The sequence below is a fragment of the Folsomia candida genome, unplaced genomic scaffold (genome assembly GCF_002217175.1).
Source record: "Folsomia candida strain VU population unplaced genomic scaffold, ASM221717v1 Fcan01_Sc011, whole genome shotgun sequence".
In the NCBI taxonomy this organism is placed as follows: Eukaryota; Metazoa; Arthropoda; class Collembola; order Entomobryomorpha; family Isotomidae; genus Folsomia; species Folsomia candida.
In genome coordinates, this window is record NW_019091203.1 from 1,909,441 (window position 1) to 1,926,233 (window position 16,793).

Below are 16,793 nucleotides of genomic sequence, written 5' to 3' on the forward strand. Positions count from 1 at the left end.
TCTTGTTTATTATTTAAATAATTCATAAATTATTTAACGCAACTCTGGTAGTAAGGGAGCAAAAGCAAAGTGAAACATTGCAAGTTTATGAAGTACTCACACTCTTCAAAATCCGGTGTTAAACGTCACACCGCGGTGTGCATATATGACTTCACCAATTTTTGATAAAGTTTTTTACCTCTTGATTAGAGAAACATTATCACCTTCCTGTGTGGTCACATATTTACGAGGATTTTTAAGAGTGCACTAATTGAATGCTAGTGCCGTGTTAAAATTTAATTTATCGTTTGCCAAATACATGCCTTTCCCCATCTATTCCTCACATTTTATCGGCTCTAATCACGCACAGTTTGTAGCATTGGAAATTAGGGGACGTTCATAAGTAATGTGACGAAAAATTTGTGATTTTCTAGACACCCCAATCAAGTTTAACATTTGACATATAGGCACAATATCATTTTTTCCCTTGACCGTCATCGTCCTCTCACGTTACATAATTTATGAACGCTCCCAACGTAGGCGAAGACTTATGATTTAATTTACTGTTTGTCACATTGTCGTCAATTTCGGACTCTTTTCATTAAAGACACGCAAGTATCCCGTTTATAGGATTGAAGACCGTTCATAAAATACATAACGAAATTTTTTACATTCCCATCTCGCGGGTTTTACACATTTCTTAACATGTGACCTAAATTGGCCTGAAACGCAATTCTCCATTTCTTTCGGCTGCGTGACGTGTTCTATGAACGTTCCCTTATCTATAAATGAAGTAAAGGAAGACCGAGGCTCATTAATTAGTCCACCATTTTTCCCTCGTCGCCAGGCTGTCTTAATTTTTGGCTGTTTTGTATGTAAAAGCGAAGTCAGTCCAACTTTCACTGGGGGACGAGCTGCTGCCCAGGTCTTTCTCTTGAGTTTGTTCCAGTGTTTTTTGAGCTTCTCATTGCTTAAATTGTTTAGGAAATTGTATAATTTTATAAGAAAATTGAACCTGTAACGTGTCCTTAGTATCTAAACGAAACAATAACGTTCAAACATACACAGATCAGATAACTCGATTTATTACCAGCTCAGTCTATATTTTAGACTTCAGTCCTTAAACTCATCTCCCATCCAATAACTTTCTCTTTCTTTCAATTATGTTGGCCCCACTGGTTCCATTCCTTCTTTTTCTCACTTTTCCCATTGTACAAACGACTTCGTTAAGCATTCCGAAAAATGGAATCGGCATTATTTCTAAGCTGCTCCAAAATCAAGTATCAGTCCACACCTATGGTTTAAAAACTGTCTGGCTGTACATCGGAAATGACAGGAACTTAAACACACCATCGAAAGCATCGTATTCCATGAAGGAATTTCTCCCAGCTCTGATCCAAGAAAGTGACTGCTTTCTCTTTCCCGTCATTATGGGAAACTTTGGGAAAGAAATCCGCTCGAAACACCGAAATTTCCACTCTTTCATATTCCTCGCAGTGTTGAATGCCCCCCAAGAAATGGAAGAATTTATCCAAACGAACGGGAACAATCGTAGGGATCGTTTCATATTTATTGGAACTGAGCCAAAACTCCCACAATTCTTCAGAAGAAACGTTATCAAGGGTTTAAAAGACAAGGTCGGATTAACCATCCCACCTCGTCTCACTTTGCCTCATCATCTCTTACTTGACCCCCTCATTCATAGCCCTACGGGCGAAATGGTGAATATCCCTGTTCCCTTAAAAGATGTGGATTTCTCCCAAATCATAAAAATTGGACCGCTCATGTGCCGAAATTTTAGGGGGCGCCATCTCAAAATAACCGGAAGTCTGTTACCCACCTGGCTGTATCGTGTTTCGGATCCCGAATCGCCCCAAGGTTTACAACATGACGGCTCAAATTACCGAATCTTTGTCGAAGCCGCGGCCAAGTTCAACTTCACGTTTGACCTCGACGCTCCTCCCGGCAAAGAGTACGCGATGCGGTATCCGAACGGAACGTGGGGCGGGCAGACGGGCGACCTCTTCTACACCGAGAGAGGCTACACGAATTCCATTTATTTAGGACAGATCTACGGGCTGAATGTTATTGTCGACTATGCCTCAACAATTGATCCCGCACATTTAATGTTTTTCTCGGGACATGCGAAAATGGAGTCTAATTCGGAAAGTTTCCTCCTCCCGTATCAGAGGGACGTTTGGATCGGCGTTATCGGGGTGTACTTCGCCATAAGTACGACCGTGTTTTGTCTCCTCGTTCCGAAACCGTGGACTGAGAATGACGAAGGTACATTTCTATCTAAACAATGCCATTGACTTTACTTCATTTGACTGATTATGGAAATGAATAAGTATGAATTCCTATTCGAAATGATTGAAGGATTATATCATTTCGGACGAGTGACCGTAAATAAATCGATAGTATCTTCTTTAATTTTCATTCAAAGGCTTAGCGCATGGAGGATGTGAAACTGAGTCCAATGAAATGAATTTGAAAACAATTTGAATGAAAACAATTTTTTGAACAGGTATCATCTTCACCTGGCGAGATGCAGCCTTCCACGCGATCACTGTCCCATATTTGGTCGCAATGGAGCAAGCCCTCTCAAAGGTCCCACTTTCCGTCCGAGGAATCGTTGGTCTCTGGCTAATTTTAACGATCGTAACGGGAACTGGATACCGATGCAATTTAGCCTCCTTCCTCAGCGTCCCTAAGATCCTCTCGGTCCCAAGAACGTTTGCCGAATTACATGCCGATCCCGAGTATCAAATCATCCTGAATAACGTTGGCGTCCCGGAAGTCCTATTTTTCCAGGAGAATGAGAACCCGGTCATTCAGGCGATTACGAAAAGGCTGATTTACATCCCGAATACGGAGGAGTGTGCCATGAAAGCCTTCCTTAACAGGAAGACGACTTGCACCCACTCGGGTGGAACAAAATCGTCCGTTCGGCGGCGTATGGAGCACTGACGATAAACACGAGGTTGGAACCTTTCATGGCTTCGACAGATGTGGCCATGCTGGTCCCGATGAGTGTGGCTTTTGTCAAGGATTCCATACTGGTGGATGCTTTTATGCCGGTGACGGGAATAATCTATGCGACCGGAATTCACGACAAGGTAGGCGGCAGATTAATGCCAACCTGTGTGGGGGGACTTCCATATATTACGTCATCAAAAAATGCAGATTTGTAGACAATCTACCCTATTCTGCTCATGGAAAGCCTATCACGAGGAATACTAACGATTTAAAATCGCCAAAACCCACTTTTTTGCCGACGTAATATATGGACGCTCCCACGTCGCAATTTTTTTTATGGTTAAACATTTTGATATTTGAAATTAATTGATTGCACTTATCTTTCTTATACAGTGGACAGCCGAAGCTTTATTCCATTTTAAGCTGAAAGGAAAGGCAAATGTTGCCAATATGAATAAAACGGATCATCTCTACAAAGCGTTGAAAGGGTTTGAAAATTCTATCGCGTCCCTCAGTTCGCTTAAACCGTTTGATCTGGGAAATGTCAAAATTCCCTTTGTTGCACTGATTTTTGGATTGTTCGTCTCCTTTTTGGCGTTCTTGGCGGAACTGTCCTATTCTCGATGGTCAAAAAGGATTAAAAAAGCGAAAGGAATTGCAAACGTGCCCGCAAAGAAGGAGGAGGCTGTGCGAATATTTGTGGAAAGTCAGTTATGAGATTTACCTACGTAAATAAATTTGCACTAAATTTTCACATTTGTTTTCACGACTGACAGTCTGGTTCAAGTGCCGGAGAATTGGAACTTAGTACCTGGGAAACGTCACCCAAAAGTTCCGATTCCCTGGTCTTTTTAGTTATGCAAGTTACAGGGAAACGTATCCCACTTGTCGCAGGATTTAACGGGTGTCGATTCCCCGGTACCCTATTCGACAAAAGTTACGATTCCCCGGAACCCAAGATTTTTCTTCCATTTTTCATAAATTGGATAAAAATCTGAAGAAAATTTGAATTATCTCAAATTAACCTCCCACAAATGAAGAACAATGGATAAAAAAATTAGAATTTTTTATAGTTACAAAGGTCCCTAAAATCACAAATATCTGACAAATTTGAGGAGCGGCAAGCTCAAAAAGGTACGGGGAATCGTCACCCAACAATTATTTTTAGGGAAAAATGCAATTATTTTTAAGGAAAAATAATTGTAACATAATAATAACGTAATAATTATAACAATAACTGTAAAATAATTGTATTTTTCCCTAAAAATAATTGTTGGGTGACGATTCCCCGTACCTTTTTGAGCTTGCCGCTCCTCAAATTTGTCAGATATTTGTGATTTTAGGGACCTTTGTAACTATAAAAAATTCTAATTTTTTTATCCATTGTTCTTCATTTGTGGGAGGTTAATTTGAGATAATTCAAATTTTCTTCAGATTTTTATCCAATTTATGAAAAATGGAAGAAAAATCTTGGGTTCCGGGGAATCGTAACTTTTGTCGAATAGGGTACCGGGGAATCGACACCCGCTAAATCCTGCGACAAGTGGGATCCGTTTCCCTGTAACTTGCATAACTAAAAAGACCAGGGAATCGGAACTTTTGGGTGACGTTTCCCAGGTGCTAAGTTCCAGTTCCCCGGCACTTGAACCAGACTGACTGAAGTATGTAGATACATGTCACATTTTAGCGCGCTGAATGTTTAAAATTGTTTTAGTGAATTATTGCAAATTTAATTATTAAGATATTCTAATGGATTACTGATGGTTGTGACGGAGCCCCCTTTCTCAAAAATATTTGCACAGGGTGTCCGAATAAATATAGAAGTAAACATGTGAACCGCAGGAAAAGCACTTAAAAGTAGATCCTGTAAATTATTAGTGGAGAGCTGAGCTGAATTTGAATTTTCACAATACAACAAAAAATCATAATGGTATGCCAATCGTCTAATTTTAAAAATTCGAGTTGACAATGATTCCAAAGATTCCCATGTTCCAGCTTCGCTGAGAAGTCAAATGGACAAACTTCCAGAAGCCAAAATATTGGCTTATTGCCGCCTGAGTTAGGTGGCGCACGTAACAAATATGCAGGATTCGAATTTATAGTAAGGTTTTCTTCTCTGGCTGTAAGGGCTTGGTTGACATTATTTTTGCATTTGATGGCGTGAACGATTTCATAGTGAACATTTTGTGATTTTTGTCTCTTATTTATCTTAACCTACTGACGCCTATGCAAACATGATTTAATTATGATTATTATTTTATGTAACTATGATTTGACCATTTCTCAACTTATCTTTTTGTAATTTTCCATGTCTCCTAGCCTGACTTACCTTGAACTCAACCTTATATCAACCATTTCCACCTTCTTTTCCCTGCCAGTCTCCAAATGCTCCTTTAAATGTAACGACGGTTGGTCAAGCTACTTAAATTCAACTTCTTGTAATACATTAATTCCAAATTGACCAAGTAAAAATATTACAAAGAATCTATAGTTTTTCGAGTCACACCCACATTTCTTCCACCAACATCCTTACACAAAGGTTCATGCACATCCCCATCATTTTTTGGTCTCTAACAAACCGGATAAGAATCTAAATTCCTATTTTTCTGAAGTGCTTGAATTTTTTGACACTCACCTCGTGACCTGCTACGTTCCCCTGCAGTTTTTGTTCGCCTGGGAAATTGGAGTCTACACAGTGGAGCCATGTCAACCCCAGCAGCAATCCTCGCCAAGGCGGTCAACGAACGCAGCGCCATCAAAGCCACCCTTGAATGGCTCGAGAAACAAGTAGCAAACCACGCCACAAAACCCGTTACGGAGATCAAGGCCAAACAGTACCTGGAAACCGTCACCAAAAACCAGGAGAAAGTCGAAGACAGTTTCGAGCGCATTCTTGCCAATTTAGAAGGCGCCGACGTCACACCTCACGCAAAAGAATACACTACACTGCTAGAGATATCCTTCGAAATCAAGAGTGAAATTGGCGAAATCTTGGCCAAATTCGGCACACCAACAACAACTACAACTACACCAAAAACTCCTCCAACCGGAGCAGATGTCAAGTTGCCTCGTCTCAACTTACCTCAATTTGACGGGAAGATTGAGGACTGGGCATCCTTCCGTGATTTGTTCATCACAGCAATCCACAACAACAACAAAATATCGGACTCCCAGAAGCTCACTTATTTGAAGGGCCAGCTGAAGGGAGAAGCATCAAGGCAAGTGCAATCTATCACAATTACCGATGCCAACTACTTGGTGGCCTGGGGACTCCTGGAGGATCGTTATCAAAACGACCGACAACTTCTCTTCGCCCTCCTCCAGCGACTTACTTCACAACACCAACTCACCACCGCGACTTCATCGTCCCTTCGTCAACTCATCGATTGCAGCAAAGAGTGCATGCGGTCACTCGAAGTGCTCACCATGCCAGTAAAGGATTGGGATTCTTTACTCCTCTTCCTTATCCACCAGAAGTTGGACAGTTTAACAATGGAACTGTTCGAACAATCCCTCAAAGACAACGCTATCCCTACGCTCCAGAGTTTGTTCGACTTCTTGGAACAGAGGTCACGGGCGCTGGAGGCAGGCGGAAGTAAGCTGGTGAAGCCAGGACCAGCTAATCATCCCAACAAACACATCCCTCAGCGGAATCACGTTCACCACACCAACTCACCTCATTCTTGCAAGGCGTGTGGCGAAATCGGTCACCCTCTCTACAAGTGTGGCAAGTTCCTCAACATGAGCGTTAAGGATCGAAGCGACTTTGTGAAGAAGGGGGGACTCTGCTTCAACTGTCTACGAAGCGGACATTCCTCAGATAAGTGTTCAAGTACTAGTACCTGCCGGTCATGTGGAGGGAAGCACCATTCCAGTCTACACCGGCCCAAGCAACCTGAATCCACTGCCGCAGCAGCTGCGGATAAGCCACTCACACTTAATCACCATTCTAAGGTCACTAACTGTTTCCCACAGACTCTCCTCGCCACAGCAATCGTCACGGTGTGTGACATTCGTGGTCAACCTCAGCAACTTCGCGTTCTATTGGATGGTGGGTCAGACACTCACATTGTCAGCAGCAAAGCAATCCGACGTCTTGGACTCCCGTGGATCAAGACACGCTCTCGTGACAGGCTTATCAATGACTCCAGTGGGGAGTACTCACGGCGTTTTGGACATGAGCATCAGTCCTCATTTCAACCCATTTAACAAAATTCTTGCTCGAGATGTACGAATAATGGATTCAGTCACATCTCATCTGCCGCGTCACCCATGCAATTCTCGTCTCTCTCATCTCGTCAACTTACCACTAGCGGATGAGACTTGGCATACTCCAGCGGAAGTGGATATGCTAATTGGTGCTACTCTCTCCTATGGAATCCTCAACGGCGACAAACGATATGGAAACCCTGGGGAACCATTCGCCCTTAGCTCAGATTTAGGATGGTTGGTAGTTGGTGATATTAGTTGGCCAACTATAAGCAACCTTTCTCATCATTCTATTGGTCCTAATTTGCAAGAAATTGAGGTACAGGAACGGGTCAAGATTGCAGACGCGAATCTCGACCAACAACTCCGCCGCTTTTGGGAGTTGGAATCGACCGGCTCATCCACTCCACACCCACTCACACGCGAAGAGCGACAATGTGAAGACCATTTCCAAGCCACCACTACTCAACAAGATGATGGGAGATTCGTCGTCACACTTCCCTTCCGCACCACTCCTCCAGACTTGGGCTCATCTCGCGACATGGCCATTCAGCGGCTGAAGCAGATGGAGCGCAGACTTGCTCGTCAACCTGAACAGAAGAAAGAGTACGTCAACTTCATGGCAGAATATGTCAATCTTGGACACATGGAAGAAATCCCACCTGATCAGATTCCTCTTCCAAATTCCTACTACATTCCACACCATTTCGTCACCAAAGAAAGCAGCACCACCACCAAATTTCGTGTGGTCTTCGACGCCTCGGCGAAGACAACTAATGGCAAGTCACTGAACGACAATCTCATGGTTGGTGCCCAAATCCAAGATTCCCTATTCGACATATTGCTCCGCTTTCGTACCCACAAATACGCCTTCACTGCCGACGTGGCAAAAATGTTTCGACAAATCTTGGTGGCCCCACAAGATTGCGACTATCAACGCATTGTGTGGAGAACCGACCCATCTCAGCCTATTAAGGACTACCGTCTTCTCACTGTGACTTACGGAACAGCGCCAGCCCCACATCTTGCAAAAATGTCTCTACAACAATTAGCCCGTAATGAGAAAGAAACCCTACCACTTGCTTCAAGATCTGCTCTTAATGACTTCTACATGGATGATGATATGTCTGGTGCCGATACAGTCCCTGAGGCACTCGAACTTCAACGTCAAACTCTCTGCCTGGTTGCAAAAGCGCAGTGGAAAGTATGCAAATTCTCCTCAAATTGTCCCGAACTCATCAATGCTCTACCCATGGAATTACGTGAAACAAAGTCACTCTTTCCAGTGGAATTCTCTCAAACTGTGAAAACTTTGGGAATATTTTGGCAGCCTGAATCAGACCACTTCCTCTTCAAACTCGATCACGATGCAACTCCCTTCAAAGGCTCCCTCACCAAGCGCGCAATCCTCTCTGAAATTGCCAAAATCTTCGATCCAATCGGCTGGCTCGCCCCGGTGGTTATCCCTGCAAAGATAACCATGCAACTACTATGGAAGTTGAAATCTGGATGGGACGAACCTGTGCCAGCTCAACTTCACCACCAATGGACACAGCACCGCTCCGACCTCAAGCACATCGAATCCCTACAAATTCCTCGCTGTGTCAAACCCACTACAAATTGCAAAATTGCCCTCGTCGGATTCTGCGACGCCTCCGAGAAGGCTTATGCAGCCGTCGTCTACCTATGCATTTACCCCGAAGACTCCTCTCCTCCGCTCGTCTCCATTCTCGCTACAAAAACTCGTGTCGCTCCCACTCGGACCGTGTCCCTCCCTCGCCTCGAGCTGTGTGGTGCAGTACTGCTCTCCCACCTAATGGAGACGGTGCAACAAGCACTCCAGCTACCTCTACACCACATTAGTGCCTGGACAGATTCCATGGTCACTTTAGCCTGGATTCAACAACATCCATCTAAATGGAACCGTTTTGTGGCCAACAGGGTCACCGAGATCCAGGATCGCGTACCTTCGAACCAATGGGGACACGTTCCGGGAGTTGACAATCCTGCGGACTGCGCATCCAGAGGCCTGGACCCTTCTACGTTTATCCATTTCTCACTTTGGTGGAATGGACCCACTTTTCTTCGAAACGGGGTCCCAACTCTGGCTCTGCCTCATCTCGTCATCGACCCCACCATCGACCAAGAAGAGCGGAGAGAAGTCGTCTGTCACAAGATACAAAATCATCCATGGAACAATCTCCTCCAAGAATGTTCGTCACTTGCTTCGTTGACCCGAATTACAGCGTGGATTCTGCGGTTTGCAACCAATGCAAAAATTCCCTTATCCCACAAACAAGAAAGAAATAAGTCCCACCTCACAAGCACAGAGCTTAACAATGCCCTCATCTTCTGGGTGAAAATTGTCCAACAACAATTCCGAGATACGAGCACTACAATCCACCCAGCCAAAATTGGACCCCAAGAGCTCGCTTCTTCCTCTCAACCCATTTTTGGATGAATGTGGCATCCTCAGAGTGGGGGGACGAATTCGTAAAGCTCCTCTCCCTCGTGATCACCGTCACCCAATCCTGCTCCCTCGTAATGGATGGTTCACTCAACTGCTAATTACTCAAGAACATTTGAAATATCTGCACGGTGGACAACAGCTCCTTCTCGCCACAATTCAAACCAAGTTTTGGATCATCCGTGCAAGGGATGCAATCCGTCAACAATTGCGCAAATGTGTCCCATGTACAAGACTACGAGCCTCGTCTCTTCAACAAATGATGGCTGTTCTGCCCGAGTTCCGTGTCACTCCATCTCGACCATTCTCAAAATGTGGAGTCGACTACGCCGGACCCTTCTTCCTGAAACCAATCGCCCCCAGAAGTAAAATGACTATCAAGGCATGGCTCTCAGTTTTTGTATGCTGCGTGACCCGAGCTATACATCTCGAGCTGGTCACATCCCTCTCAACCGACGCATTCTTCGCCGCGTTCCGTCGCTTCGCCTCACGACGTGGCTGCCCCTCTGATGTGTACTCTGATTGTGGTACAAATTTTGTTGGAGCTAACAAAGAGCTCAAGGAATTTGCCACTTTCATCTCAACCAAGGCCTACAACAATGTCGTCTCCAACCAACTCTCACGTGAAGGAGTGCGATGGCACTTCCAACCCCAGCAACCCCTCATTTCGGAGGACTTTGGGAAGCCGGCGTGAAGTCGGTGAAGTATCACCTACGCCGCATCATGGGAACGACTCGCCTCACCTACGAAGAAATGACAACAACAATTTGCCAGATTGAAGCTGTCCTCAACTCTCGACCCTTGACAGCAGAATCATCGGACCCCAACGATTTGTCTGCCCTTACACCCGGTCATTTCCTGGTTGGTGCTCCTCTAATTTCCCCACCGGAAGAAGACACCGCCGAGCTAAACTCTGGAAGACTTTCCCGTTGGCAACTAGTGCAACAAATGCACCAAACTTTTTGGAAACGTTGGTCCAAAGAGTATATTACTCGCCTCCAACAAAGGCCAAAGTGGATGGCTACCAAATCCCAAATCAAGTTGGATGACCTCGTGGTCATCAAGGACGAACGCCTCCCTCCTCTCGTCTGGAAATTGGGACGCGTCCAAGAACTGCACCCTGGCGACGATGGCCTCATTCGTGTCGTCACTCTCCGCACTCAAGCTGGACTCATCCGCCGCCCTATCGCCAAACTCTGCCTTCTTCCCACTCAAGACAATGATAGTGATTCAGTGTAGTGTTGATGTGACCTTGCCACATCAAAGTGGGGGGAATGAACGATTTCATAGTGAACATTTTGTGATTTTTGTCTCTTATTTATCTTAACCTACTGACGCCTATGCAAACATGATTTAATTATGATTATTATTTTATGTAACTATGATTTGACCATTTCTCAACTTATCTTTTTGTAATTTTCCAAGTTGTATAAGCCTCATTTACCTAATTCAATTAACTAATCTGTCTCCTAGCCTGACTTACCTTGAACTCAACCTTATATCAACCATTTCCAAGTAAAAATATTACAAAGAATCTATAGTTTTTCGAGTCACACCCACATTTCTTCCACCAACATCCTTACACAAAGGTTCATGCACATCCCCATCATGGCGTCTTACTTTGCATGCCCGTTCTTGCTTTGCGACACAAGAAATTAAGCAATTCTGCAAAAAGAGAAAGCATGCATGCATATCTATTTACATATACGTAAATACTTCGTCGGGACACATGCGTAACAAATTTACTTTTGTCCTTAATTATTTGATATGCAAAATCACCTAACGGTCATTTTTTGTCGTTTATTTCAAGTTGTATAGTACGAGAGTAGTGATAAGCAATCCCTAACAGCCGAACAAGTCGACCAAACTATGTATTTATAAGCACAACTCCAGTACTTATATTATTTGTGCCTTCATACTGATGGAGCAGTAAACAATACTTTGCTGATTACCTAGTTGCACCAATAACCATAAAAAAATGACTAATTTATTGCATCATGGAACTTGTTATCGAAAAATAAATGTGTGCGACTGTACACGAATTATTAAGTTTAAACACGAAACAATTTAATGCAAATTCCTTCTTGTAGGACAAACTGTTCAAATTTTAGACAAATTAAGCTCGTTAGCAGCAATTCTCGCGAAATTAACAATCTGACGCGCCATGGTTGGATAAGCAAATGGTATAAATAAGGAACGAAATCGTATATGTACCAAACGTTCAAACTACTCCAGCCATCCAAACAAAATTACACCCACCCCGGTTTAACAATAATCATTAGCGAGGGCAAGGAAATTATTACTAGAATCAAAAACACACTCGAAATTTTGAAAAAATGGGGTCATCAAACAGGTTTCAGTTGCTGGTGTTGGTTTTCTTGGTTACGCAGTTCTCCGGTAATGGCGCTGCCATCCATGCTTCGAAACGCGCGCAGGAGTTCTCTATCGAGCCACGCGGCATTGGTCGTTCCAAGCCGGACGCTTGTTTTAATGCTGGTAAAGTTCAGTTTTTCCTGCATCAAAAACACTACTTTCATACATATTTTGTGAGTTTAGAAGCTCTAAACTAATATAAAAATATATTGGATTTAACCAGTTGAGACGGCAGAATTTAAAGAGATGAAAGTAACCGCATGCACTCGACAACCCTATTTTAATTAGAAAATGTAAAATACTAAATATTGCAAAAACAGTACATTGAATTTCATAATTTTCCAGAAATTTGGTCATTTCGAAGTAATTTTTAATGATTCGAAACGAGGAATTTTTCACGTAAAACGTTGCCTAGATGCAGTAATTAGAAACTGAGGGATTAACTTCAGGATTTTGTTCTAAAATTGAGTGGAAATTGAGTGGATTTGTCTGAATGCAACGATAATCTAAATATTAGCACCGAAATCTCCCTCAGTATTGTGTGAATAATTTAATTTTGCACAAGCACAAGATACATACTATCTATGTACATTGATGAAATTGTGCTAGTCTGATTACGAACTGTGTAAATGTAATCTTTTAAAATCATAACTCCGAGAATATTTAGATTTTGTTTTCGACTAGTTTTTGCTTCGTTTATCTATGAATTACCAAATAATTTGTTAGAAACTATTATTGGCTATAATGTTAATTTTTAGTTATGTAGCATCAATTGATGCAAAAAAATTAGTGAACACACAGACGGACATGAGGAATTCAATAGTTCTCATGTTACGCAGGGTGAGCTAATAAACAGCCCGACAACGTACTTATACATACATACAATTGATTAAAATTTAAAATCAATGCGAACAGTATGCATTTACTTACAATATACACACTATTACACGCAGACACAGACAGAATGTGTCCATACCTAACTGTGTATCATATCTAACTTCGAGAATGTTCTCACGCAGATAAGACTTATCAGAAGTCGAGTAAATGTAATTTCTGCCATACATTTAGCAACCAGTTGCATAAACTATTCAGCGATCGAGCATAACTCACAATTCGGTAGATAATTTCAAATCCATTCTTCACAAAAAGGTACATAAATTTTTACCAAATATCTGCTAATTTTAAAAAAACGTAATTTGAACTGCAATTTCTTGTTCTTCAGCGTACAACTCAACCATCATGGATATTTCATCAATAACTGATTTTGAGACCAACTTAAACACCTGCGCAGACATGTTAAGGTTAAAAAATCGCTTGATCAAATTGGATTCAATTATCATGCCACAATGGTCGGAATTAAAAACTTTCAAAGCCTTATTAACAAATTAATTGAATTAGAAGTACACAAACGACCTACAAAAATATCCGATTTCGTTCATACCTACGTTCTAATCCCCTTCTTATCAAAATTAACAACTGCACTGAACAAAAAAGAAGATAATAAATGCGTCAATATAACTGACAATTCTTTGTTGAGAGACACAATCTTGCCAGTGTGCGAGTTCCTTGCCGAAAATCAAAATGAGGACACCGTCCAAGAATTGGTCTCGGTTTTGACAGCTTTGCACAATTTTGGACGCAACTTCTCCTGGCAGCAATTAGAAAATATCACGATCCGAATTATAGTGTGGCAGAAGGTCAAATCTTGCTCGCATTTCCCCCAGGAATTTAAAATGTGCAAGTGTAATGATGAAAAGAAGGATAACTGCAAACTAAAGTTTTCCGACATCAAGTTAAAACACTGCACGACAAGTGACACCTTACGAAACATGCTAAAGGTTCAAGACTGGAGAATCGACTTTATTGGGAAACGAGCGACCCCAACAGAAAAAAAGGCCGACATCACTTCATTAGGCCTAATCTATTTCGGCGTTGATACAACCTCAGAAACTGCAAATGTGGAGAATAAATTTGTAAAAAAACCGTTACGGAGCAGTCACAATTTCCTTCATGTTTAAAGATGTCGCTCAGGAAAGTAAAGTAGTTGTGAATCTTGGAACTAAAAAATATTGGTATGAATATTCTCAGCAAAAATTGATACCTATATGCCACAATTATACCTATCCCGATTGGTGGCTCCTTGACGAGAAAGAAAAAACAACATTTGTTCTTCTCAAGCTTGAGAGACAAGAAGAGACACAGTGGGACATATCATATTATAAAACTTGTTGTGCCTGGACACATCCAGAAATCGTAATCCCTGGAAATTTAAAGGTTGAACGGAAGAAGGTGAAAATATTGTTTGAAAATGACCATGACTGCATCGACACAGGCGATGGTCGTCGAGAGAAGTGTATAGAATGCAAAATTAGAGAGAATGGAGGCCGGTGCAGGGGAAAAGTTAAGGATAAGGATTGGAGAGATTTTACCTTTTCTGACAACAGCACTGCAGATTTATCCATACAAATGCTTGCTCATGGCTGGCCAATTGCTGAAAGAGAACTGTTAAAAAAATGTCAAGATAGCGACAAAATGTTTGCGGCGTCGCAGTTCGAGAAAATTGAAGCCTACTGGATGAAGGAGTGCAGTGATTTTGAAATATTAGAGTGGAAAGTTGGCCATGTTGGGGAAGGAGAGGTACACAATTTTGAGTTTTTAGTAAAGACTAAAATTTATGTCATGAAATCGTGAAAATACTAATACATTGTTGTCACGAATTATGTATTAGCAGGTCGGGTGCAGCTCGGTCAAAAAAAGGAGGGGGGACTAACCTTAATAGAAGACTTACCGTTAAATTGTTGGAATTCAGTCGGCTTAGCCGATAGGAGCAGCGTTTAAATATTTTACAACTTGTTCAGCTCCTAGACTTTTCTTGGATCATTTCAATATTACATTTCCTCTCTTGCGACGTACTGGAGTACTGTATTTACAGTGATATCCCTCGGTCTAGAATCCATTAATAAGATTTTTATGTATTAATATTTGTTGCTAACATAATTTATAAATATGTAAATAAAAATGTGCAATTAGTGACTTACCGTAACCTTTATAACCTATAGGCTATAAATAGTGTAGTTACGGTAATGCATGTATATGGATAACACATTATTAAATATGCGCTGCACAAAAAATTCATAATGTTATGAAAATCGTCAATTTTTGAAACTTCGAGTTGACCATGATTCGTATAATTCCGGTGTGCCTACTTCGCTACGAAATCAACTTTAAGGGTAGCCAATTAGTTATCTTTAATAATTTTAAAACATTACATTAAAAAATTTTAGATACAATCAGATGGGGACGATTTTATGATATTAAATCAAATAAATAAATAAAATTAATTAAATATAGCAATCTGATCCTTAATAAAATTAAAGACTTCTTATTTTCGTGTTGAAATTTGCGTTTAGTGTTGCACTCACAATAAATAAGTGCATTGGGGAGATACATACATACATGTAATTTAAAATTCATTCACCATGCATAATATTCCATTTTTATTCTAAAGCAAAATCCGCAATGTGAATCCCTTAATTTCTAATGACTGCCTCGAAACAACGATTGATGTGAAATATTTCTGCCGAATCGTATAGAATCACTTGGAAATAAACCGTCGCAAACATACGGAAGTAGCTTCAGACTCACTTCACCCCAACCACTCCCATGACATCGCCGGAACACTTAATTTTACTCTATTTCACCTATAGATTCAATTTTTGTAAAAATCTCATTTTGTTCCGACCACACCCCCTGGCGACGAGGGGGTGTGGAACAACTCGGGAACACTTAATTTCACTCTATTTCATCTATAGATTAATTTTTTATAAAAATCTCATTTTGTCCCAACCACACCCCTGGCTCCTAGGGGGTGTGGCACAACTCCGGAACACATAATTTTACCCTATTTCACCTATAGATTAAATTGCACTAAAAATCTCATTTTGCCCCGACCACACCCCCTGTCGCCAAAGGGGGTGTGGTCCGGTTGCCCCCAAAAGTTGATAGGATCCTCCCCCTGGGGTCCTATGTCTGATGGCGAAAACCGATTTCGATTATCTCGATCCGTTCTCCTGATATCCTGCTGACAGACAGACGGACAGACAGACAGACAGACAGACAGACAGACAAAGTCTTCACATAAAGTAGCTGAAGCTACTTAATAATGGGTGCTACTTGTGGATAATGCCCACAACTAAATACATAGTTTACCAGATTAACTGATTTGTATATCATAAGATGAAATCATGTATGTATATATTGAATGTAATTTTGTATGAAATGAATGAGATGATTGGAAAGGCTGACGCCATATCAATCTTGAAATAAATACCTACCTAATTATTCATTAGTTATCCGTTTGATTTTAAATTCGCTTTATTAGATGGATTTCTCAATACACCCCATGTTTTAGGCATAGCTTGGAAAATGAGCAATGAATAAAATTTGTCATTCATTCTTTGTGAATTTGAAATGAGTAGATATTTTTCCATATTTACTCATTCAAAAATTTTGAAAAAATATTCACTCATTATTCATGGATATATTCGTAGACACTATTTAATAATAAACGAATAATTTCTTCCTTCTTTTAAAAATGAATAAATATGAACATTAAAATATGTTAGGCCACCCACCCTTCCAAGGTAAGCAAGGGAATGGACCGAATCTTCGAACGAAGCCAAATCACGAACCCGGATGACTTGGAACTTCGTATCCTTCAAGGCGGATATTTTTGGATACCCACCAGAAAACCAATGTCTAAGGACTGGTGATGATTTTTAAACGA

General features: G+C 41.4%; 2 protein-coding genes and 1 long non-coding RNA gene across 3 annotated transcripts; all 3 read left to right on the forward strand.

The window, feature by feature from the left end:
* Positions 1-5,661: 5,661 nt before the first annotated feature.
* On the forward strand, positions 5,662-7,167 carry LOC110855150. Its single transcript, XM_022103571.1, has one exon. It carries the CDS (start codon positions 5,662-5,664, stop codon positions 7,165-7,167), a length of 1,506 nt encoding a protein of 501 aa, XP_021959263.1.
* Positions 7,168-7,306: 139 nt separating this feature from the next.
* Positions 7,307-9,628, forward strand: LOC110855151. Its single transcript, XM_022103572.1, has one exon. It carries the CDS (start codon positions 7,307-7,309, stop codon positions 9,626-9,628), a length of 2,322 nt encoding a protein of 773 aa, XP_021959264.1.
* A 3,427-nt stretch (positions 9,629-13,055) lies between these two features.
* LOC118437032 lies at positions 13,056-15,369 on the forward strand. Its single transcript, XR_004835852.1, has 3 exons — positions 13,056-13,156; positions 13,230-14,644; positions 14,739-15,369. It is a non-coding gene; the product is annotated as an uncharacterized LOC118437032 (long non-coding RNA).
* The last annotated feature ends 1,424 nt before the right edge of the window (positions 15,370-16,793 follow it).

Coding starts and splice junctions, on each gene's coding strand:
- LOC110855150 (XM_022103571.1), top strand. CDS start 5,662: ATGTCAACCCCAGCAGCAATCCTCGCCAAGGCGGTCAACGAACGCAGC.
- LOC110855151 (XM_022103572.1), top strand. CDS start 7,307: ATGCTAATTGGTGCTACTCTCTCCTATGGAATCCTCAACGGCGACAAA.